Source organism: Silurus meridionalis, chromosome 6, assembly GCF_014805685.1.
Source record: "Silurus meridionalis isolate SWU-2019-XX chromosome 6, ASM1480568v1, whole genome shotgun sequence".
In the NCBI taxonomy this organism is placed as follows: Eukaryota; Metazoa; Chordata; class Actinopteri; order Siluriformes; family Siluridae; genus Silurus; species Silurus meridionalis.
The window spans coordinates 27451248-27475269 of record NC_060889.1 but is presented as its reverse complement, the minus strand read 5'-3'; the positions used below and the strand labels follow the sequence as shown (position 1 = coordinate 27475269).

The following is a 24022-nucleotide window of genomic DNA, read 5'->3' as shown; positions in this document are numbered from 1 at the left end:
AAGAAATGTCAAATTCTTAAATAAAGATTTAATCAGGATACATGTCAGAGGGATATTGTTGGATCTGGTGTATGTAAAAAAAAAATAAAAAAATACAAATTATAATAAGGAGCCTTGTAATTTAATAAAAAAATATATAATAATAATAATTCTTAAAAGAAAATTAAATCATCATACAGGTTAAAAGAATATTGTTTGATTAATTTTCACAATGAATAAATAAATAAATACAAAATAAAATGCATTGATTACGTTTAAAAAACCCTAATAAATATTCATTAAAGAAATCCTTGGGCTTTGAACAGAGATTTGGGTAGAGGAAATTAGCCTCGAGAAAAAAAAACAGTAATATTAATAATAATAATAATAATAATATTTAGTAATTTAACTAATTAATTATTAATAAAAAAATAAAAGATTAGGCAAAAAAAAAAATATATAATAATCCTAGAATTCCAGGGTTTCCATTGGCCACAAATGAATTCATGAAAAAATAAAAAATACAATAAAATAAAATGCACATATTAAAAAAAAAAAAATATATATATATATATATATATATATAATATAATATAAATAATTATAAAGCATCATATATATAAAATAAATTTTATACATTTTATGCATTTAGGGAAAAAAAATAAATTGTACAATAAATTGGATTTGTTTTTAATTGTACTATAAGTTTTGATGAAATAGAACTGGATCAGTTACACAGGTTACAGCGTCGTGTTTTTCTGATTATTTGTTTATTTTTTTAAATAGAATAAAATCATAAATGAAAGTAATCATGGCAAATTGTAATATTATGTTTGGTATAAACATTGTTTGTCATTTCATTGCAATAAGTTTGGAAGCTTAGTGGTTAAAACACTGTACTTTGGTGCTGAAGGTCATGAGTTTAAATCCCGAAGGCCTTCATTTGATAAATGTCGCTCAGGATATAAGTGCTTCTGCCAAGTACGAGGTGATATCAAAAGTTTTCGAGACTAGTTTTGTAACACGCCACCAGATGGCAGCACAGTCACAGGGAGCACCAGAGCCAGTGTGCCAAAACACATCGTCCTGTGTACATCGGGAGCAGTGCGACTGGTGCTAATCTAAACACATGCGCCGTTTTGACACCGTAGCAGGGATCCAGCTCGAAGTGACGGTGTGTAAACATAGGTAAATAAAGTACTTAGTTTTAAACAAAGCGAGTCTCCAAAACTTTTGACACCACAACGTACCATGAACATGAATCGGCTCAATCAGTTTTACATCCAGGTGGTTGTTTAAGAGTCCCACACAAATGAGGCAGATTTTAATGATTCTACATTTTGGGCCAATTGTTTGTTCATTTTTAAACTTAAAGCTGAATGAATGCAGCATTACACCATTGGATCTAAAATGATTCGGCTCTGATGTGGATTCAGCATCCTAAGTGACTTGTATTTAGGAACAAGATATATATAAATAACTGTTCTATCATGGTGTGGATGGAAAGAGAAATGGTGTAGGGGTGATTCTGAAGGAAAAGTACAGTAAGAGTGTAGTGGAGGTGAAAAGAGTTTCTGATAGAGTGATGAACGTGAAGATGGAAGTTGAAGGGGTGATTATAAATGTCATCAGTGCCTATGCTCCACAAGTGAGTTGTGAGATGGAGGAGAAGGAAAATTAAGTGAATTAGATGAAGTGCTAGATGGTGTACCTAGGAAAGAACGATTGGTGATTGGGGCAGACTTTAATGGGCATGTAGGTGAAGAGAACAGAGGTGATGAGGTGGTTATGGGTAGGTATGGCTTTAAGGAGAGGAATGTGGAAGGGCAGATGGTGGTAGATTTTGCTAAAAGGATGGAAATGGCAGTGGTGAACACGTATTTTAAGAAGAAGGATGATCATAGGGTGACGTATAAGAGTGGAGGAAGGTGCACAACTGGGCGGGGGACAATGTAGCTAGACAGCATCGGATGGTGGTCTGTAGGATGGTTTTGGGGGTGAAGAAGAAGAGGAGAAGAGAGAGGACTGAAAGAAGAATAAGATGGTGGAACCTGAAGGAGGAAGAGTGTAGTGTGAGGTTCAGGGAAGAGGTCAGACAGGGGCTTGGTGGTGGTGATGAAGTGTTGGGTGATTGGGAAACTACTGCAGGAGTGATGAGGGAGGCAGCTAGAAAAGTACTTGGTGTGACATCTGGAAATAGAAAGGAAGACAAGGAGAAGTGGTGATGGAATGAGGAAGGGCAGGAGAGCATAAGGAGAAAGAGGTTGGCAAAACAGAATTGGGATCTACAGGATGATGAGAAAAGTAGGCAGAAGTACAACGGATGTGGCAGCAGGTAAATAGGGATGTGGCAAAAGCCAAGGAAAAGGCATATGAGGATCTGTAGGAGAAGTTGGACATTAAGGAAGGAGAAAAGGATTTGTACCGATTGGCCAGGCAGAGGGACCGAGCTGGGAAAGATGTACTGCAAGTTAGAGCAATAAAGGATGGACATGGAAATGTGTTGACTAGTGAGGAGAGTGTGTTGAGAAGATGGAGGAAGTAATTTGAGCAGCTGATGAATGAGGAAAATGAGAGAGGGAGAAGGTTGGATGGTGTGGAGATGATGAAGCAGGATGTGGATAGGATTAGTAAGGAGGAAGTGAGAGCAGCGATGAGAAGGTGGAGGGTAGAAAGTCGTTAGGACCAGATGACATACCAGTAGAAGCATGGAGATGTTTGAGAGATGCAGTGGAGTTTTAACCAGATTGTTTAACAGGATTATGGAAGGTGAGAAGATGCCTGAGGAATGGAGGAGGAGTGTGCTGGTACCGATCTTTAAGAATAAGGGAGATGTGCAGACCTGCAGTAACTACAGGGCAATAAAGTTGATCAGTCACACCATGAAGTTATGGGAAAGAGTAGTGGAAGCCAGGCTGAGGGAAGAGGTGACCATCTGTGAGCAACAGTATGGTTTCATGCCGAGGAAGAGCACCACAGATGCCTTATTTGCTTTGAGAATGTTGATGGAGAAGTATAGAGAAGGTCAGAAGGAGAGTAGAGAAAGAGAGTAGTTGTGGTATTGTATGAGGAAGTCAGGTGTGTCAGAGAAGTATGTGAGGGTGGTGCAGGACATGTATGAGGACAGTGTGACAGCAGTGAAGTGTGCAGTAGGAACGACAGACTGGTTTAAGGTGGAGGTTGAACTGCATCAAGGATCGGCCCTGAGCCTTTCCTGTTTGCAGTGGTGATGGACAGGTTGACGGACGAGGTCAGACAGGAGTCTCTGTGGACCATGATGTTTGCAGATGATATTGTGATTTGTGGTGAGAGTATGGAGCAGGTTGAGAAGAGCCTGGAGAGGTGGAGGTACACGCTGGAGAGAAGGGGAATGAAAGTCAGTAGGAGTAAGACAGAGTACATGTGTGTGAATGAGAGGGAGGGCAGTGGAGGGGTGCTGTTGCAGGGAGAAGAGGTGGAGAAGGTGGAGGAGTTCAGGTACCTGGGGTCAACAGTGCAAAGTAATGAAGAGTGTGTTAGAGAAGTGAAGAAAAGAGTGCAGGCAGGGTGGAGTGGGTGGAGAAGAGTGATAGCAGGAGTGATTTGTGATAGAAGAGTATCTGTGAGAGTGAAAGGGAAAGTTTATAGGACTGTGGTGAGACCTGCGATGATGTACAGATTAGAGACAGTGGCATTGAGTAAAAGACAGGAGGTGGAGCTGGAGGTAGCAGAGCTGAAGATGTTGAGATGTTCATTGGGAGTGATGAGGATGGACAGGATTAGAAATGAGTTTATTAGAGGGACAGCGCATGTAGGACGTTTTGGAGACAAGGTGAGGGAGGTGAGATTGAGATGGTTTGGACATTTGCAGAGGAGGGACATGGGGTATATCAGTAGAAGAATGCTGAGGATGGAGCCACCAGGAAGAAGGAAATTGATTTATTTATTCTTTTTTTTCTTTTGCTTGGTTGTTTTTGTCTGCAGGTTTCACAGGCCGTAGACGAGTGTGAAGTGGACCGGACCGGACTGGAGTTTGCTCCGAACCACATGCGCTGGTCAGACGGATGGTGCACGAAAAAAGTAATAAATCAAAGAAATCACACTAAAAGCCAAGTCCTTCAGAGGGAGGGGACAAAACTGTATGCCTTTTACAACAACCCAGGACGTCACCCCAAACCTCACCAGCCTGAAATTTTGCTTTAAGGAAAAAACCTCACCACACAAACACACACACTCACGCACCATGATAGTAGTACTAACATGCGTGGATTTGCCTGGTTTTTCCACAAGTCTACCTTCATGTTTTTTCCCACTCGATCCGTTCGTCTCCCCGACGGTCACAAGGTGGCGCCGGATCCGCTCCGGCTCAGATGTAATGATTTCATGTGAGGTTCGTGAAAGCACGAGTGTCCTGATCGTCTCTTCACCGCCCTCTGCTGGCCACCATCATCCTACATTATACATTATATACATTGTACACATATACACTCACTTCATATATATATATATATATATATATATAAAATACACACACACACACACTGTACAGACTCTATGGACCTCTGCAGCAAACTGTGAGCGGCGGAGCTCAGACTGCACTTTGTGCTCTCGCCACGTGTACATTTTGTTTATATTGGATTATTGAGTAGAATATTTTACACGTGTAAGCCGCGGTATTTAAGGAATAAGGAGTGGAACATTTCAGTAAGGAAAGACTTGCTCAGGCTTCGGCGGACGCAGAAATGTACACGGTTCTATATGATGTCCGTTTTACTTTTTTGTTTGTTCGTGAATCAGCTTATTTTTCTTTTTTTTTTTTTTAAGAATTATTTGACATTTTTTATTAAATTATAAGGCTGCCTATTTCTTGCTTTCTCTGTATTTTTTATTACATTTTTTTTCTGAAGGGAATCTTGCTTTATCCAAATCTCAGTTCAGAGGCAGGGATTTTTTTTATTTATTAATAATTTTTTTTATTTATTAATTATTATTATTATTTTTAATCTGTATTTTATTTATTTGTTTGTGGTCAATGGGAACACATACACACACACACACACATACATGCACATTTATTTATTTTTATTCTTTATTTTGCTTTCGTTTTTTTTGTTTAAATTTTTTTAAATGAATAAATAAATAAATAATTTATTATTACTATTTTTTCTCTAGGGAAACGTGCTCTACCCAAATCTCTGTTCAAAGCACAGAGATTTTTGTATTATTAATTATTTGACGGGTTTTTTTATTCATTTATTTTTTATTTAAATGTATTCATTTGTGGCCAATGGAAACACTCACCTGAAATTTTGGGATTAGAAATTCTCTTGTACATCCTCCAGATCCAGCCGATCAAACAACATTCACCTGTATCCTGATTTCATTTTAAATTTTTATTTAGGAATTTGAAATTTTTTTATTCGATTATAAAGCTTCCTTTTTTTTTTGCTTCCTTTTTTTTGTATAAATTAGTTAAATTCTTATTTATTTATTTATTTATTTATAAATATAAATATTATTATTATTATTATTATTATTATTATTATAATAACTGTCTTTTCCTCAAGGCAAATTTGCTCTACCCAAATCTCTGTGCAAAGCCCAAGGTTTTTTTTTTATTGGTATTTATTAGGGTTTTTTTTATTTGTAATATATGCATTTTATTATTTTTTTTATTTATTCATTAGGAAAACTAATCAAACAATATTCCTCTAACCTGTATGCTGATTTAATTTAAGAATTATGACTCTTTTTTAATTAAATTATAAGGCTGCTTTCTATTAATTAATTAATGTATTATTATTATTATTATTATTATTATTATTATTATTATTATTTCTCTTTTATTTCCCTCAAGGGGAAATTTGCTTAAACCAAATCTCAATTTAACGCCGTGGGTTTTTTTTTTTATTACAAATAAAACCCTAATAAATATTAAAATGTGCATTTTAATTGTATTTATTTATTTGTTGCTAAAGGTAACACACACACACACACACACACACACACACATACAGCTTGTGGAATTCTGCGATTTTAAAGACTCTCATACATCCAACTGATTGAACAGTATTCCTCTGACGTTTATCCTGAAATTTTTTGTTTTATTTATTTATTTATTTTATTTTATTTATTTATCTATGTATTTTAAAGAATTATGATATTTCTATTGGATGATAAGGCTGCCTTTTTTCTGTGTTTGTTTTTTTTATTGAATTCATTAATAATGATCTCTGTTTAAAGCCAGGGATTATTTTTAAATTAATATTTATTAAGATTTTTCTTTTCTTTTTTTTTTTTTTGTAACATTTTATTTTGTTTGTATTTATTTATTCACTATGGAAACACACACACAGCGACAGTTTGTGGAATTCTGGGATTGTAAAAGTCTCTTGTACGTCCTCCAGATCCTATCGGACAATATTCCTCCGACACGTTTCCTGATTTAGTTCTTGATTTTTTTCCCTAATCAGGATTGAGCAATATTATGTGATGGATTATTATTATTATTATTATTATTATTATTATTTTTTATTTATTCATTAGGAAAACTAATCAAACAATATTCCTCTAACCTGTATGCTGATTTAATTTAAGAATTATGACTCTTTTTAATTAAATTATAAGGCTGCTTTCTATTAATTAATTAATGTATTATTATTATTATTATTATTATTATTATTATTATTATTATTATTATTATTATTATTTCTCTTTATTTCCTCAAGGGAAATTTGCTTAAACCAAATCTCAATTTAACGCCGTGGGTTTTTTTTTTTATTACAAATAAAACCCTAATAAATATTAAAATGTGCATTTTAATTGTATTTATTTATTTGTTGCTAAAGGTAACACACACACACACACACACACACACACACACACACACACACACACATACAGCTTGTGGAATTCTGCGATTTTAAAGACTCTCATACATCCAACTGATTGAACAGTATTCCTCTGACGTTTATCCTGAAATTTTTGTTTTATTTATTTTATTTATTTATTTATTTATTTATCTATGTATTTTAAAGAATTATGATATTTCTATTGGATGATAAGGCTGCCTTTTTTCTGTGTTTGTTTTTCATTAATAATGATCTCTGTTTAAAGCCAGGGATTATTTTTAAATTAATATTTATTAAGATTTTTCTTTTCTTTTTTTTTTTTTTTTGTAACATTTTATTTTGTTTGTATTTATTTATTCACTATGGAAACACACACACAGCGACAGTTTGTGGAATTCTGGGATTGTAAAAGTCTCTTGTACGTCCTCCAGATCCTATCGGACAATATTCCTCCGACACGTTTCCTGATTTAGTTCTTGATTTTTTTTTCCCTAATCAGGATTGAGCAATATTATGTGATGGATTATTATTATTATTATTATTATTATTATTATTATATTTTATTTCCTTTTGAAAACATTGCTGTAACTTGTAGAACGAACTGAAACAAAAGACCAAAATTATAATTCATTTTTTATTTTTTTTTACTTTGGAACCTTTAATCTAAAACATAATGTTTTTATTTATTATTATTATTATTATTATTATTATTATTATTTGAACCATTTGCAGTCGTAGCTATAAAATGCATGAACCCTGAAACACGTGAAGGCCACGTCTCCATCAAATCCACGTCATCGGTTCAGGAATATCGTCTCTTGAACACGTTTTTTTTTTTTTTTTTGGTCAAAATTTTGCGTCGTCATGATGACAGGACGTTCATACGCTTAGCACGAGCCACTTTTTAAAGTTTTGGATTTTTTTTTTTTAGCTACATAAGCAACATTTAACAATTTAGATTTTATTTTCTTGAAAAAAATGTTTGCAAGTAAAAAAAAAAAAGTAATAAATTAAGTTAGAAAATAAATTGTATAAAATGAAAACGTGGAAACGATCCAAATAAAAATGGTCGAAATTTTTAGGGCGAAATAAAACAAATTTTCGAAAATCCCCAACATTATGAATCGAACTCGTTCGTAAGATTTATAAGGAGCGTTGGATTTTGAACAGAAGGTCAGAACATCCGGTTCCACATTTAGTCCTCATTTCCAGTTATAATGAGCTCCACTCTTCTGGGAAGATGTTTCACTAGATTTTTTGTGGAGATTTTGTGTGAGATCTCATTCAGACATGAGGCTGTTAGTAAAGGCAGGTACTTTAGCAGACCACACAAGCTTTTGTGTCTCCAAAGCCCAAAGTGTTTCTCCAACTTTGTGGAAACAGTTTGGAGAAGAACCACATAACAGGTGTCCCAATACTTTTGGCCACAGTTTTTGGTTCTAGACTGACTCTTTCTGTTTCACACGTTCTCCCTTTCATTGTTCTTGTGCATTTCCTTCGAGGTTCTCCTGATCCGTGCATGTACTGTAGGTAGACCCAAATCAGGGTTCCTGGAAATGGCTCTGAATCCAAAGATCAGTGAATAAGATCCAAGTTGAATTTCTCCAGAATTATGAGGACCCTTAACCATCCAAAGAGCTCTTGAGGAAGTGGGAAAAAATTCAAACAATATTTAATGTTCACATGCTCATAGAGATTCTCATGGGGTTCCTGATGGATTCTCAGGGATTCTTTGGGGTTTTCTCATGGGTTTCCTCATGGATTTCTCAGGGATTCCTCATGGAATCTTCAGGGATAACTCATGGGCACCTCATTGGTTTCTCAGGGATTCCTTATGGGTTCCTCATGGGTTTCTCAGGGATTGCTCAGGGGTTCTTCAGTGATTCTTTATCGGTTCCTCGTGGGAGCCTCAGAGGTTCCTCACGTATTCCTCAAGCGTTCCATCAAAGCTTAAGGGTTCGCTTTAGAGAGGAAGTAAAGCTCTGAACTTTAAGGGACAAAACTAAAATCCTAAATGTGAACATTGATAAATCAAATGGTGCCAAAATTGTGTTTTTGTTTGTAAACAACTAAATATAAAATAAACAACTCTATCAATTGTGATTTGGTGACATCCACCAAACTTCTGATCACGGGTCCGAGTCCTTCGAGGTGCAGAGCAGCATGGGGGTGGTGGTGGTGCAACTCGGCCCGGGATTGTTGTTTTTGCACAAAGAAAAATTTGGCCAAAAATAAATAAATAAATAAATAAATAAATAAACCTCTTTCTTCACCTGGTCACATTAGAACCCCTGAGTGGATCTGCTGGAGCTGCAGGAATGTGAATTCAGCAATAAAAGTGTTTTATTTAGCTTTTTTCCCCCCTTTATTAGTGTGTGTGTGTGTGTGTGTGTGTGTGTGTGTGTGTGTGTGAGAGAGAGAGAGAGAGAGAGAAAGTGAGAGAGAGAGAGAAAGAACTCTGGGAGATGTTTGAACTTCCAGTGTACTAAAGACTGCTTGATCTCTATTCAATAAAACTTTGAATGAAACGAGGCTTGAGTTTGAATTTATTTGTTTGTTTGTTTGTTTGTTTGTTCCAATAAACAGAAAAAAAACGTTTCTTCATGTTTTTATTTTTATTGATGAGATCTTCTCGTTTCACACTTTCCAGTTTCTCATGGGTTCCACAAGGGATTCTACAGTAATGCTTCAGGGGTTCCTCATGGGTTAGTCTGGGATTTTTTAGGGGTTTCTCAGGGCTTCCTTGGGGTGTTGCTCAAGGTTTCTCACAAACTGCTCAGGGTTTGTTTAAGGGTTCCTCAGAGACTGCTCAGGGTTTGTTTAAGGGTTCTTCAGAGACTGCTCAGGGTTTGTTTAAGGGTTCCTCACAGACTGCTCAGGATTTGTTTAAGGGTTCCTCACAGACTGCTCAGGGTTTGTTTAAGGGTTCCTCACAGACTGCTCAGGGTTTGTTTAAGGTTTCCTCAGAGACTGCTCAGGGTTTGTAAAAGGGTTCCTCAGGGTTTGTTTAAGGGTTCCTCAGAGGCTGTTAAGGGTTTTTTTAAGGGTTCTTCAAAGACTGCTCAGGGTTTGTATAAGGGTTCCCAGGGTTTGTTTAGGGTTCCTCACAGACTGCTCAGGGTTTCTTTAAGGGTTCCTCACAGACTGCTCAGGGTTTGTTTAAGGGTTCCTCACAGACTGCTCAGGGTTTGTTTAAGGGTTCCTCAGAGACTGCTCAGGGTTTGTATAAGGGTTCCCAGGGTTTGTTTAAGGGTTCCTCAGAGGCTGTTAAGGGTTTTTTTAAGGGTTCCTCACAGACTGCTCAGGGTTTGTTTAAGGGTTCCTCAGACTGCTTAGGGTTTGTTAAAGGGTTCCTCACAGACTGCTCAGGGTTTGTTAAAAGGTTCTTCAGAGACTGCTCAGGGTTTGTTTAAGGGTTCTTCACAGACTGCTCAGGGTTTGTTTAAGGGTTCCTCAGACTGCTTAGGGTTCGTTTAAGGGTTCCTCACAGACTCCTCAGGGTTTGTTTAAGGGTTCCTCACAGACTGCTCAGGGTTTGTTTAAGGGTTCCTCACAGACTGCTCGGGGTTTGTATAAGGGTTCCTCACGGACATCTCCACTCTTCTGAGAAGTTATGGAGCTCTACAGTAGAAGATCTTCCTGGAGCTGGCTTTGTGCACAGGAGCATTGTCATGCTGGACCATGCCTTCAACTTTGTGGTAACAGTTTGGAGATTAAATCTTCAGCAATTAAAGTATTTTGTTACTATTTGTAAAAATTATTTATTTGCACTTCATTACACACCTGCATGTGAGAATCGGCTCTTTAAATCGACCGTGATTCGGTTCCTCGAATAGACTCTTGGTGAACCGACTCATATGATAGAGTTTTTTTTCCCAGGCTTTAATTGTTGGATTATTATTGAATTTAATTATATTTAATAAAATATATAATAAAACAGAATTTTATTAAAAACAAAATCGCCACTCAGAATATCTCAAGCTCATCAAAATGCAAGGAATCGTCGGGGAACCGAACTAATCGACTCTAAATGATGAACCGAGTCGAATTAAAACATTTGGACTCTTTGAAAAGAGCAAGAATTTTCCAAACCAGGGTCAGTCTACAGAAACATCTTAATCCCCATCATCTCCCTCTCCAACTTTCTCTCCACCTCATCTTCATCCCCATAATCTTGATCTTAATCCCCAATTCCATCTTTTCTGTTTCGGTCGTTGACTAAAAGTCACCACTAGATGGAGAAATTTTACAGTTTTTTTTTTCTCAGCGTTGGTCAGTTTGGTCCCACCTGCATTCCGACAGGACGTCGTTGATTGGAGCACAACATACGTAGATGACGTAGAGGGGTGTTTCCAAGACCTTATTAGCCAATCCTAAACCAGGAGGCGGGACTTCTGCGAAGACAAAATCGGGTGTGATTAGAAATAAAAGTGCGGAGAACGCGGGGTAACTTTAGGGCAAGTTTTCAAAATGGCGAATCCAAGTTTCACTCCCCAACAAGTAAAAAAAAAAAAGAAAAAAAAAACACATATATATATATATATATATATATATATATATATATATATATATATATATATATATATATATATATCTCCCTATGGCCAGTTTATTTATTATGCGTTCCGTGTCGCCCAGGAACCTTTTATACTAGCATTTATTAATTTTATAATAAAGATAAAACAAATAAATAAAATAAAACACGAACGTCGACTACGCATTTGGGGGTGTGTGTCGGAGGGGGTGCGGACATTCCAAAACGACATCCGCCATTGGCTGTTTGCAATGCTTCATGGGAAATGTAGTCCGCTTGACTTCCTGTATCACGCCCATCATGACGCCGAAGACTTTGCAGAAAACTACATTTCCCGACACGCCGACGATGTGTGTGTGTGTGTGTGTGTGTGTGTGTGTGTGTGTGTGTGTGTGTGTGTGTGTGTGTGTGTGTGTGTGTGTGTGTGTGTTTGTAGGGAGGGCCGCGACGGGCGCCATCTTGTCGGCGTCGTCGCCCTGCGCGCCTCATGAATATGTAGGTGGAGATTTGCGTTCCGGAGGTCGGGGCGGCTTTCAGTTGTTGCGTCGCGGCGTCTCCGCCCCTCTTTTCCCCTCTCACACTCTCCCACACCCCGCCGCGAGATCTTCCGTCTCTCCGTTAGGTTTTTTTTTTTGACAGGCAGCGAGAACGACGCGTTTATCTTTTTCTTTCCGTTAAAATCCGACGTGCATTCGAACCGACTCGATGTCCGACGCTCCGCCCGCGCCGCTCGGACGGCTCCCGTGTCGGTAAGCTGGAAGACCGCACGAAACAAGACTCGGGTTGGGGCCCGGATCGCCTGTTTTCTTCGCGGAAGATGGAGAGCGCGCGGCTCGCGGAGGGGAACTCATGGAAATGCAGCCTGGAGAACCGGCTGAAGATTCCCTCCACCGCCAGTGGTGATGATGATGATGGCGGCGGGAGAACGGCGACATCACTGCCGCGGATAGACGTCCTAAACGGGAACCGGAGCGCGGGGTTCAACCCGAAAGCGCCGAAGGGCGGCCGCGGATTCGCGGGCAGTTCCAACTCGCTGCTGCTGAAGCGCCGTCGCCTGAAGAGGAACCTCTCCGCCAGCGCGAAGCTGAGTCCGGTCTCCGTGTCGGTCTCGGCGCCGCCCTCGTCGTCCACGCTGGACCGCAAGACGCTGCTCAAGCGCCGGCAGAGCGCGCAGCTCCAGGCGGCCGACCGCCAGTGGGTCCGCGCCGACCTGCACCGCGGCTGCGTCCACGTCCACGACAAGCTCGCCCCGTTCTGCCCCCCGAGGCCCGTGCTGTGCACCCTGGAGACCACCGCGTCCGAAATCGCCCTCCGCCTCAGCCACCTGGGCGGCAAGACCACGTCCGTGGTGCGCATCGGGGCCCGACTTCAGCCGACCGCCGACTTCAATGGGAACCGTCGCTCCCGCGAGGACGTGGTCGGGTCGGAACCGGGCGACAGACTCCGACTCTTACTGCTCCAGACGGTCCCCGGCGCGGAGCTGTTTTCCTCGCTCGGACTCCGACGTGCTGCTGGATAACCTGCGGGCGCCGGACGATGAAGACGAGGAGGACGAGTGCGCCAGTGTCCCGGGGAGGAACTCTGTCTCGGACGACGAGCTGAGCTCCAAACTGGGCGAGCACCGTGACTCCCTGAGCGACGACATGGTGTTGGGTACGGACGCGTCGGCGCTGAGTCCGACGTTCGACAGCGCCACGGAGGGTCTGGATACGTACGGCAGCTCCTCTGACGAGCTGGAGCTGGAGGGCCCCCTGAGCGGCACCGCCGAACCCGTCCTTCCGGACCTGTGCGGCTTCACCGAGGACCGACCCGAGCAAACCAGCCTGACCTCGGATTCTGTATCAAAGCCGGACGACCTCCCCGCGTCCCCCACGTCCCGGTCCCGGGTGGGTTCTGGGTCCGAGCACGGCTCTTCTCCGGCACTGTACGTGCAGCTGCACGGCGAGGCGGCCCGTCGGCTCGACCCGGACGAACGACCGCTGCAGCTGCAGAACGACTTCCTGTTCCGGCTGGGCTTTAAGGACCCGTGGCGCGTCCAGGAGGAAGGCATGAACACGGAGTTAGGATCCCTGCTACGCTTCTACGCAGGTAACGTCCCGACAGAATCCTCCACAGACCCCACCTTCACACCAGCAAGCGACCGTTCACCTCTTATCTGCTTCTGGAAGTATCTCAAGGGGTTCCTCAGACCGATCTCGGGGAGCATCTAGTACTTTTGCACTCGATTAGGATGTAGACCACATTTACATGCAACCTGTCGCCTGCTGGTGTGAACGTTGGATCAGTGAGCGGGTTCTTACACACACACACACACACACACCCCAATACTTACTGATGGGTGCCAATACTTACAGAAGATAACTATTCTACATGTGATCTATATCATAGATTTAACTATTAATATGGCTAGTGTGTGTGTGTGTGTGTGTGTGTGTGTGTGTGTGTGTGTGAGATGCTTTATGCTACACCATACACCCCATATTGTGATCATCCAGATGTCTACTCCTGCATGTCCTTCTCTAACCCTCACCCGGTTCCTCACCCGGTTCCTCACCCGGTTCCTCACCCGGTTCCTCACCCGGTTCCTCACCTGGTTTATAAGATTTTAACCCCCTCTCCGTTCTCAGAGTGTGTATATCACGCCAGGCTTGAGGTGAAACCTGCTTCATTTCAGATATTAGACAGCTCGCTGATGAAGAACGAACTTGTCATTAGAGCGGCTCGTCAGCAGCTCAAGCGAGTTTACGATCCTCGGTGGAATAGCGTCTTTCTCCTGACTGTTTTCATCTCGATTACGATCCATTAAGCGCTTTTATTTTAGAGCAGTGACTCCACTGTGGGCTGGAATAGAGCTGGATTTGGGCCAGATGTGGTCCTGATGTGGATTAGTCCCACTCTAGAACAGTGTCCTGATGATGATGATGATGATGATGATGATAATATTTGGCACTAAATTGAAAAAACGAAAGAAAAGTAATCTGAAACACTGGTGCATTATGACCGAAAACATATTTTATTACTACGATACACGTCACAAAATCTGTCCGTATACTTATGATCCACGTACAAAGTGCTAAATGTAGTGACGATACAACATTCGTCATAAAATTGATTTTTTTAAATAAAATATAATAATCAAAATAAAAAAATGTAAAGTAAATTAATCAACAAAAATGCTATTATACACGCAATTTTTCTTTTTATTATTGTATTGTAAAAAAAAACAAACAAACAAAAAAATTTATATGGCTAAAAATAGACGTAAATAATACGTTCATTTGTCATTTTTATATACGTTTTTAAAAGTAACGTCGCAGAATTTTCAATTTTTGTATATAAATTAATTTTGCTAAATTGTTCAACATTTTTTAAAAAAAATGATACTTTTTTAATTTTCGAAGTAATAGCAACTTTCAAAATAAATAACAATAAATTAGTGATTAAATAAATATTTGAAAATAAATAGTAAAAAATACGTAGCGCAGTAGGAAAAAATATTAAGTATAAAATTTAATGTAATTTTTTGCAAATTTTTTTTTTAATAATTATACTTTTTTATATTTAAAGTAATAGCAACTTTTAAAATGTATAACAAAAAATTAGTGATTAAATAATGATTTTATTTAAAAATAAATAATAAAAAATACGTAGCGCAGTAGGAAAAAATATCAAGTATAAAATGTAATGTATCGAAATACACCGATATTCACACCAATTCTCTCCAGTAATTATTTAACAAAAAAAAAAAAAAATAAAAGATTAATGTTTTATATTTGAGAGACTGGTGATTTGGTTTGCCCAGTTTGACTTCCACAACCTCGAGAACTTCATCTGTAGGGTAACTCTCAGCTCCTGTACCTGTAGTAGACAGTAGTGGAGCTCCTGGTCAGGGTAGTGAAGTGTGTAGTGATGGACTTCATGGTTTTGTTCTCGAAGCACACGGAGGCGGAGACGTCGTCGCTTTACATAACGAAACCAGTCGTGTGAGTTCAGCGACTTGGGAAGATCAGATGTCCTGTTAATAGAGTCGAGGTGCTGAGTCATGGACAAAAATCACTTCTTCTTTTTCTTTCTTTTTTTAAACATCTACCCAGGATGGTTTCCTGACGCCTGAGTGAAAGTACAGTATGGTACACAGTTTAGCCGGGAGCTGTCCAGGCTGATGGAGTGATAACTATATATATGTATATATAAATAACTATACGTTTAGCGTAAGCGTTCACCCAAAACCGAAACTAAAAAAAAAAAAATTGACTTTTTTCTGTATTTTGTTTAGATTTCTTTTGTGAATTTTTTTTTTTTAATTTGATTTATTCAATGTGTTTATATATTTTATTAGTATTAATGGACATTTCTTTTTGTTGTATTTTTGTATTATAATTTTTGCAATTAATTATTATAAATTTTTTTATAGTTAATTATAATCTCTTTTTTGTTTATTTTTTTTGTATACTTTTTATTGAATTTTTATTTTTTGCAGAACCTGTCCTGTTCTCTCTCCAGCGTGATTGTAAAATTGCTTTAAACCAAACACCCCCAAAAAAACATGCAATCTCACGTGGTTGAGACGTCCCGTGAGCGGCGGTTCTAAAACGGGCGCCTGATTACGTTTCCACCGGCCGAGTCGCGCTTCGAGCATCATATCTGTACAGCTGCCGATGCACCCGTAAATATTTAACCACATCTGTGCAAACATGCTGAGGCTTCTGGGTCGACACACACACACACACACACACACACATTACGTATAACCATTGTGAGAGCAGAGGCATTCACTGTGAACTTGTTTATTTATTTCAAACATCTCCCATTCTCGCATACTGACTCTCTCTCTCTCTCTCTCTCTCTCTCACACACACTCACACACACACACAAAACCCTCTCATCGGTTTCTCATTGTGGGTAACAGAACATGGCAGTGCGTCCTGCTCCCACGGACGCTCATGACACGGCCACAAAGCCGCAGTGGCCGACTTATGGTGCTTGGACCGTGGCCGTGTTCCGGCTCTCGCTCCATTCTCAGGGGCCCTGGACGGGGGGTGGACGCGAAGGGGTCCTCGTTAAACGGCGTCTATCCTCGCTCTTTCTCTCTCCCGGCTCATTCGGATGCAGCCTGGCCTCGTTGTTCTTGGCAAGAGGCACGCTACTGTCTCAGCGAGATCCACTGCATTAGAGAGCGAGAGAGCGGCAGGAAGTGCTTTCATTCACTCAGCTGGGGACAGCAGCGATGGTGTGAATACGGATGGGCTGAGATCGAGAGAGAGAGAGAGAGAGAGAGAGAGAGAGGGAGGGAGAGAAGTGGCAGCGATGGTTTCAGTTTGTTCAGTCAGACCTTGTTTTCTCAACCTGAAGTATAGTGATTGTCAGTATAGACACTGAAGATAAACACAGACAGACAGAGAGACATATAGAGATAGACAGACAGACAGATAGAAAGATGGACAGAAAAAGACAGACACAAAGACAGAATGGGAATACAGATAAATAGAGAGAGAGAGACAGATGAGAGGACAGATCGAGAGAAAGACAGGAACATAGACATATGGAATGGCAGACAGACAGAGGATGGAAAGACATGGATTGTCAGACAGTCAGACAGTCAGACAGTCAGACAGACAGACAGACAGACAGATAGATAGATAGATAGATACAAACTGAGAGAGAGACAGACAAGATGAAAAACACAGATGGATAAAAAGACAGAGAGAATGATGGATAGAAGGAAAGACAGACAGAGAGAGAGAGAGAGAGAGAGAGAGACACACACACAGATGGATAAAAAGACAGATGGATAGATAGAAAGACACTGTGTCCACTGTCTGTAATTGAATACGTATTGTATTCACGTGTTAACTAGCTAAACTTTATTATAGGACTCCGTAATCCTGAGACGTCTGTTATAATAAGCACCACGTTACAGGGGATATGTTTTCTCATTGCACCGAAGCCACAAATCACGTGACTGAAAAGCGTCCGCTAGCTGGTGTAGCTCTTCTCTGCTGGTTGGCGTGTGAGGTTGAAGGTCACCTGATCTCGGTCGAGTGCGGTGTAAATGTGAGGTGTGTACGTGTCTCTGCGCTGATGTAGGTTTATCTCGAGGACTCGTTTTTACTGTCAGTACGTGAGCGAGTCATGTGGTGAGCTGCAGGTTAAGCGTGCTAGCCGAGGCGGCTAATGCGCCTGCTGTGTGACTCAGATTAAGAGCAGGTCACCTGAGCCTTCCGGCATGTCGCTTACTCATGTTCTTACTGACTCGGTGTGTGTGTGTGTGTGTGTGTGTGTGTGTGTGTGTGTGTGTTCATTACTTTCTCACGCCACACACACTTTCCCCCTCATTTATACGCCCCAATAATACCCCCAATACGCATCATACACACACACACACACACAGATAGAATGACAGAGAGACAGAATGACTGATAGAAAGACACACACAGAGAGAGAGAGAGATGTGAACAGAAAAAATGCCAGACAGACACAGAGAAAGAAGGAAAGAAAGAAAACTCACAGATATAACCACAGACAGCTAAAACGACAGACAGATAGAACGACAGACAGACAGACAGATAGAACAACAGACAAATAAAACGACAGACACACAGACAGAACGACAGACTGACAGAGAGATAGATAGTTGAAAGACAGACAGACAGACCAATGGAAAGACGGACAGATAGAAAGACACTGTTTGCTGTTTTCTCAAGTGCACACACTTACCCCGACCACACCCCCACATACACACACACACACACACACACACACACACACACAGGGGACAGATTGACAGAGAGAGAGAGAGACACACACTCGTACTTTTTTCTTGAACACACTTATTCAGTGAGAGTGCACACTTATTTCTCTCCCTCCTCTCCCTCCATCTCGCCTTGCGTCTTTGACAGAAACAACCGGAAATCCCTCCAGCGTTCCTCTTCTCCGCCGTGTCCCTGAGGAATGTGTGGAATGTACGCCGGCTCTTTTGGCATGTCGGGCATGTCTGAGAGGGGAAACTACACAAAAAGGCATGAGGGGGACACGTTGTCCCCTCAGGCCCGAGTCTCAGGGAGACCGGTTTACCTCACACACACACACACCTACAAACTGCCACATGAAACCGTACAGTCGCTCAGATGAAGAGTAAACATCTAGAGGTGATGGTGTGATTATCATCTATAAATACATACGTAACGTCTGATTTCTTCATTACATTCAATTAGCCAACTGTGTTGATCGACTTTCAAATCTTCTCCTTTTATTAACTCCAAGTTCACAAGGAAATCCATCTTTACAATGTGGGGTGCTAATAGTTTTGCTCATACATGCTAGTTTTACTAGGAGATGCCACCTGACTGAAAGATCATCCCATTCCACATTTAGTCCCCATGTGCTCTTGTAATAAGCTTCACTCTTCTGAGATGTTGTTCCACTAGGTGTTTTAGAGGTTTTGTGCAGGGTTTTGTGAGGTTTAGAGGAGGTGCTGTGTAGCTTGTTTTGGAGGTTTTGAGGAGATATTGTGGGGGTTTTGTGGAGGTTTTTTTTTTTTAAGTTTGTAGGAGGTGTTGTGTAGCTTTCTTTGGAGGTTTTGTTGAGATTTTGAGGAGGTTTTGTGGGGGTTTTGATGAGATTTGTGGGGGTTTTCGCGAAGTTTCTTTGAGGTTTGGAGGAGGTGTTGTGCAGCTATGTTTTTGGATGTTTTGTTGAGGTTTTGTGGAGGGTTTTTGAGGTTTTGAGATTTTGTGGAGTTTTCACAGTGGTTTAAAGAAGGTTTTGCAGTTTTTTTTTTTTTTTTTTTTTAGATTTTGAGGAGTTTTCCTGGAAGTTTTGAGGAGATTTTGTGGAGTTTTCCTGGAGGTTTGTGCTCATTCAGCAGGGGAGTGTTAGTCAAGTCAGGTACTGATGTAGGTTGATCATGCTGATCATGTTTAATAGAGTTGGAGCTCTATAGCAGGAGATCTTCCACATTTTCCAACCGATGTAACCCATATCTTCATTAGTCCCTGTATGCTATTATAAGCTCCACTGTTCTGGGAAGATAACCCTAAACCTAACCCACTAGATTTTCTGGAGATTTTTATGCTCATTCAGGGTTGAGGTCAGAGCTCTATAGCAGATCTTCCACTCCAACCCATGTAAAGTTCAACTTTGTGGTAACAGTTTGGAGAAGAACCACATATGGCTGGAAAAGTCAGGTGTCCTAATACTTTTGAGCTATAGAGAAGGATGGCTTGGTTTTTAGTAGATAATGTCGTGGTATGAATTCCTGTGTACGAATTCCTGAGCTAATCCCTCCGTCACGTGTTAGCGTGTCAGGAATCAGACCGCGGCGCTCTTTCACGCCGAGCGTATCAGCAGCATTTCACTTCAGATAAGATGTCGTGTGGGGGTTAAAGGTCGACGCGTACACTGTAAAGAGCAGTTAGAAACGTGACGAGAGCTGCCGGTTTTATTACCTCGGTATTTTAGCGATACTTAATCCGAGCGTTCTCGTGTTTGTGGACGTTAAACAGAGTCTAACGGTGTTTTTTACTGAGGAACCCGTTGGATCAGGACGCTCGGAGACAGGCAGTGGTGCGTTTCACACTTCAGCTGAACCCGAAGACCTTTTTAGCAGCGAGAAATAAACCAGAGCACCGTCAGCTAAACCAGGACACATCGCTCGTCCTCTCTTATTTACCCCTACTTTTCTTTTTCTTTTCTCCTCCCTAAGTGTGCCATCAGTAGCACAGCAACTGCACAAATCCCTGGTTCTGAAATCACAGTAACATGTGAGGACATTGATCTGGTTTTATTTTGAAAATAATCAAATAAAAGATTTTTTTTTTCTGAAGAAAATTGAAGTTCATCTTTGGGTATTTAGGTTTTATTTTGGTTGAAAATGAAGTAGTTTGAGTAGTCAGGCTCTGTGTGGTAGTTTATTTGTAGGTTCAGTACTCGGGCGGTGTGTGGTAGTTTATTTGTAGGTTCAGTACTCAGGCGGGGTGTGGTAGTTTATTTGTAGGTTCAGTACTCGGGCGGGGTGTGGTAGTTTATTTGTAGGTTCAGTACTCGGGCGTGTGGTAGTTTAGTTTATTTGTAGGTTCAGTACTCAGGCGGTGTGAGGTAGTTTATTTGTAGGTTCAGTACTCGGGCGGTATGAGGTAGTTTATTTGTAGGTTCAGTACTGGGCGGTGTGGTAGTTTAGTTTATTTGTAGGTTCAGTACTGGTGTGTGGTAGTTTAGTTTATTTGTAGGTTCAGTACTCAGGCGGTGTGGTAGTTTATTTGTAGGTTCAGTACTCGGGCTGTGTGTGGTAGTTTAGTTTATTTGTAGGTTCAGTACTTGGGTGTGGTAATTTATTTGTAGGTTCAGTATTTGGGCGGTGTGAGGTAGTTTATTTGTAGGTTCAGTACCGGGCGGTGTGTGGTAGTTTAGTTTATTTGTAGGTTCAGTACTTGGGCGGTGTGGTAATTTATTTGTAGGTTCAGTACTTGGGCGGTGTGGTAATTTATTTGTAGGTTCAGTACTTGGGCGGTGTGGTAATTTATTTGTAGGTTCAGTACTTGGGCGGTGTGAGGTAGTTTATTTGTAGGTTCAGTACCGGGCGGGTGTGGTAGTTTATTTGTAGTTTAAGTACCGGACGGTGTGTGGTAGTTTATTTGTAGGTTCAGTACTCGGGCTGTGTGTGGTAGTTTATTTGTAGGTTCAGTACTCGGGTGTGGTAGTTTATTTGTAGGTTCAGTACTGGGCGGTGTGGTAGTTTATTTGTAGGTTCAGTACTGGGCGGTGTGGTAGTTTATTTGTAGGTTCAGTACTGGGCGGTGTGGTAGTTTATTTGTAGTTTAAGTACTCAGGCGGTGTGGTAATTTATTTGTAGGTTCAGTACTTGGGCGGTGTGAGGTAGTTTATTTGTAGGTTCAGTACCGGGCGGGTGTGGTAGTTTATTTGTAGTTTAAGTACCGGACGGTGTGTGGTAGTTTATTTGTAGGTTCAGTACTCGGGCTGTGTGTGGTAGTTTATTTGTAGGTTCAGTACTCGGGTGTGGTAGTTTATTTGTAGGTTCAGTACTCGGGCGGTGTGGTAGTTTATTTGTAGGTTCAGTACTCGGGCGGGGTGTGGTAGTTTATTTGTAGGTTCAGTACTCGGGCGGGGTGTGGTAGTTTATTTGTAGTTTAAGTACTCAGGCGGTGTGAGATTTGAGGAAGTTTTAACAGAACAGCACTTTTGAGTTCATTACTCGAACAGTAATTCCGGGTGAGTGATGAGTCGAGTTTGTCTCTGATCTATGAAATCGTGTTCCTCGCTGGTGTAAATCATGAGTTCGGTGTGAAATATGCTTCTTTGGCCCGGGTACTCTCTTACTCTTAGCACTACAGATGGCTTTCTCTCGCTAACTCTGACTCCCGTCGTTTGTCATTTCGGCCTTATATATTTTGCACCTTCGCAGACGTGTCAGCTGGTTGCCAGGGCAACGAATGCCGTGAGCTTGTCGCGCATTTAAACACGTTCATGAAACATTTAGACCTCAAGTATATTGCGACGTAACGTCGGCGTGGTCCTTAAATCATACGTAAAAACATATTCAAGGAGAAAAATCGAGATATTAAGATCAGACAGCGAGAAAGTCGGATCGGATCTTAGACTCTTATCTGAACGGTTATACCGAGTGTTGAAGGTCACGTGAAGGAGACTTTTAGGTCAATACTTAGCTCATGCTCGTACTCGGCTTATCAGGAGCAGATGATTTAGGAGTCATGCTGAGATAAAGAACCTGGAAAAAACGCTAGTCAAGTTGTAGCTGTAGAGATCAGATAACTTATAACCTATTAAACATTAAAGCCACGGCGGGATTTTTTTATGTCTCTTCACGTCTCACTGTGTGCAAATGAAAAATTCACGTTCGCTTTTTATTTGTTTTCTTCTATAAAGTGTCTAAATTGTAATCGTGTTCATGAAACACGTGAAACCTCATGGAAAAGTTTTGGAAGTTACAGAGACTCTCATCTGGATGAGGGTGTAAAGTGTATTGAGGAAGAGTGCACACACACACACACACACACACACACACACACACACACACACACACAGCAGTGGTCTGGGGCTCGGCAGGATGAATCAGCTTGATGAGGAAGATTAGAGGCAGAGCAGAGGGGAGCGAGCTGAACACCTCTGATCCCCAGCCTTCATAATCACATCTGCTGACGTCCACCATTAAAGCATCTCACTGGGAACGAAGACGTTCCTCCAACAGGAACTAACGTGACCTTTTCACCTCAAGTTTCCCACCAGCAAGCCGAAGTTCACACTAGAGCCACTTGTTTCCACATTTAGTGCATGTTTTCTGTTATAATAACCTCCACTCTTCTCAGATGATGTTCCACTAGATTTTGCGGCGCTTGGTAGGGTCAGGTAGGGTCGGAGCTCCATAGCAGGAGATCTTCCACTCCAAACCCGTGAAACACAGGTGTTCACGGAGCCGGCTTTGTGGGAAGGGAACAGTCTCCTGGTTTGGAAAAATTTCATGTTCACTTCCAAACACTCGTGTACACAATTGTGCGCTTGTGGGAACAGTTTGGAGAAGAAGCACATAGTGATGAATAGACGTTTGTGGTCACCCATTCTGTAAAGCTAATACTAACGTTACAGACTTTGGATATCACACACACACACACACACACACACACACACACACACACACACACACACATGACCGAGTCACAGTAACACGTGAGCTGAGTTTTATAGTCCTCTTACTGCACTGATAATGCAGAGACTTTGACAGCGCTAATCAGGACAAAACTAGCGAGCAGGAGGTACGCTAACCACGCGTTAGCCAATAACATCCACCCTTTTTTTTTTGTTTTTTTGTTTCTGGTTTGAATTTTTTTTTCTCCACTCGTTTAGCTATCTTTCCATCACTTCTCTTCACAGGTTTTTCCTCATTAGCATTCCTTTGCTAGCTTTTCAGTTACCTGGAGATTTTTCTCCCCGTTATCTTTAGCTTTCTTTCGCTAGTTTTCTCAAATGTCTACTTCTTGTTTTTTTTTCTTTACATTCTTTATCCTAATCTTTACTCTTTTTTTCCACACACATTTTTCTTCTTGCTAGTTTTTCATTCACTAGATCTTTTCTTCTTCCACTAGTTTCCTTCCTGTGTTTCTTTCTTCTCCTTTCTCGTTTTTCTCCTTACAACAGTCCTTTTCTTTCATTTTTTTCTTCCTCTTGCTAGTTTTTTTCCCACTAAGTATCTTTTTTTTTTGCTAGTTTTTTCTTCTCCTCTCTCTATTTTCTCCCTGCCAATTTTTTTTCATCATTTCTACTTATGTTTCTTTTCACAAAAATCTTTTTTTTCCTCCTGTCCTACTTTTTTTTTCTTGCCCAAGTTTTCTTTTTTTACTTTTTTTCTTTTTTTTGCATTAGTATTATTTTTCTTTTTTCTACAGTTTTGCATCAGTTTAGCCTATTTTTTGTTCAAGTTTTTCTCTCACATTTTTTACCTCACTTTTTTCTCCTTTTCTTCTGCTTTCTGTCTGATTATAGTGTATGAATACTGGACAGTCGGATATTCGCATGACATTTTTAAGCATTTGTTCTGATTTAAAGGGTTTAAAAGCTTTATGTCCATGTCCTGAAGCTAATGTAACATCATGGACATCCTTCTCGGCTTGTAATGACTTTCACTCGTATTAGCATATTATCCCTTTTA

At 40.7% G+C, this 24022-nt stretch overlaps 2 protein-coding genes across 7 annotated transcripts in view; both read left to right on the top strand.

The window, feature by feature from the left end:
- The window catches only part of LOC124387392 (phosphatase and actin regulator 1), an 80670-nt gene extending 74750 nt beyond the window's left edge, over nucleotides 1-5920 (top strand). For 4 of the 6 annotated variants that reach the window (XM_046851719.1, XM_046851718.1, XM_046851715.1 and 1 more), the window contains exon 13: nucleotides 3943-5920. In XM_046851719.1, coding sequence (XP_046707675.1) covers nucleotides 3943-3958 — 16 coding nt within the window. In that variant the 3' untranslated portion in view covers nucleotides 3959-5920. The remainder of the gene's footprint in view (nucleotides 1-3942) is intronic. The other 2 variants (XM_046851717.1, XM_046851716.1) reach the window with 1 other exon arrangement.
- Nucleotides 5921-12598: 6678 nt separating this feature from the next.
- Nucleotides 12599-24022, top strand: part of phlpp1 (PH domain and leucine rich repeat protein phosphatase 1) — a 45865-nt gene continuing 34441 nt past the window's right edge. Inside the window, exon 1 of the mRNA XM_046851162.1 lies at nucleotides 12599-13431. Within this exon, the coding sequence (XP_046707118.1) occupies nucleotides 12732-13431 (700 nt within the window). The 5' untranslated portion in view covers nucleotides 12599-12731. The remainder of the gene's footprint in view (nucleotides 13432-24022) is intronic.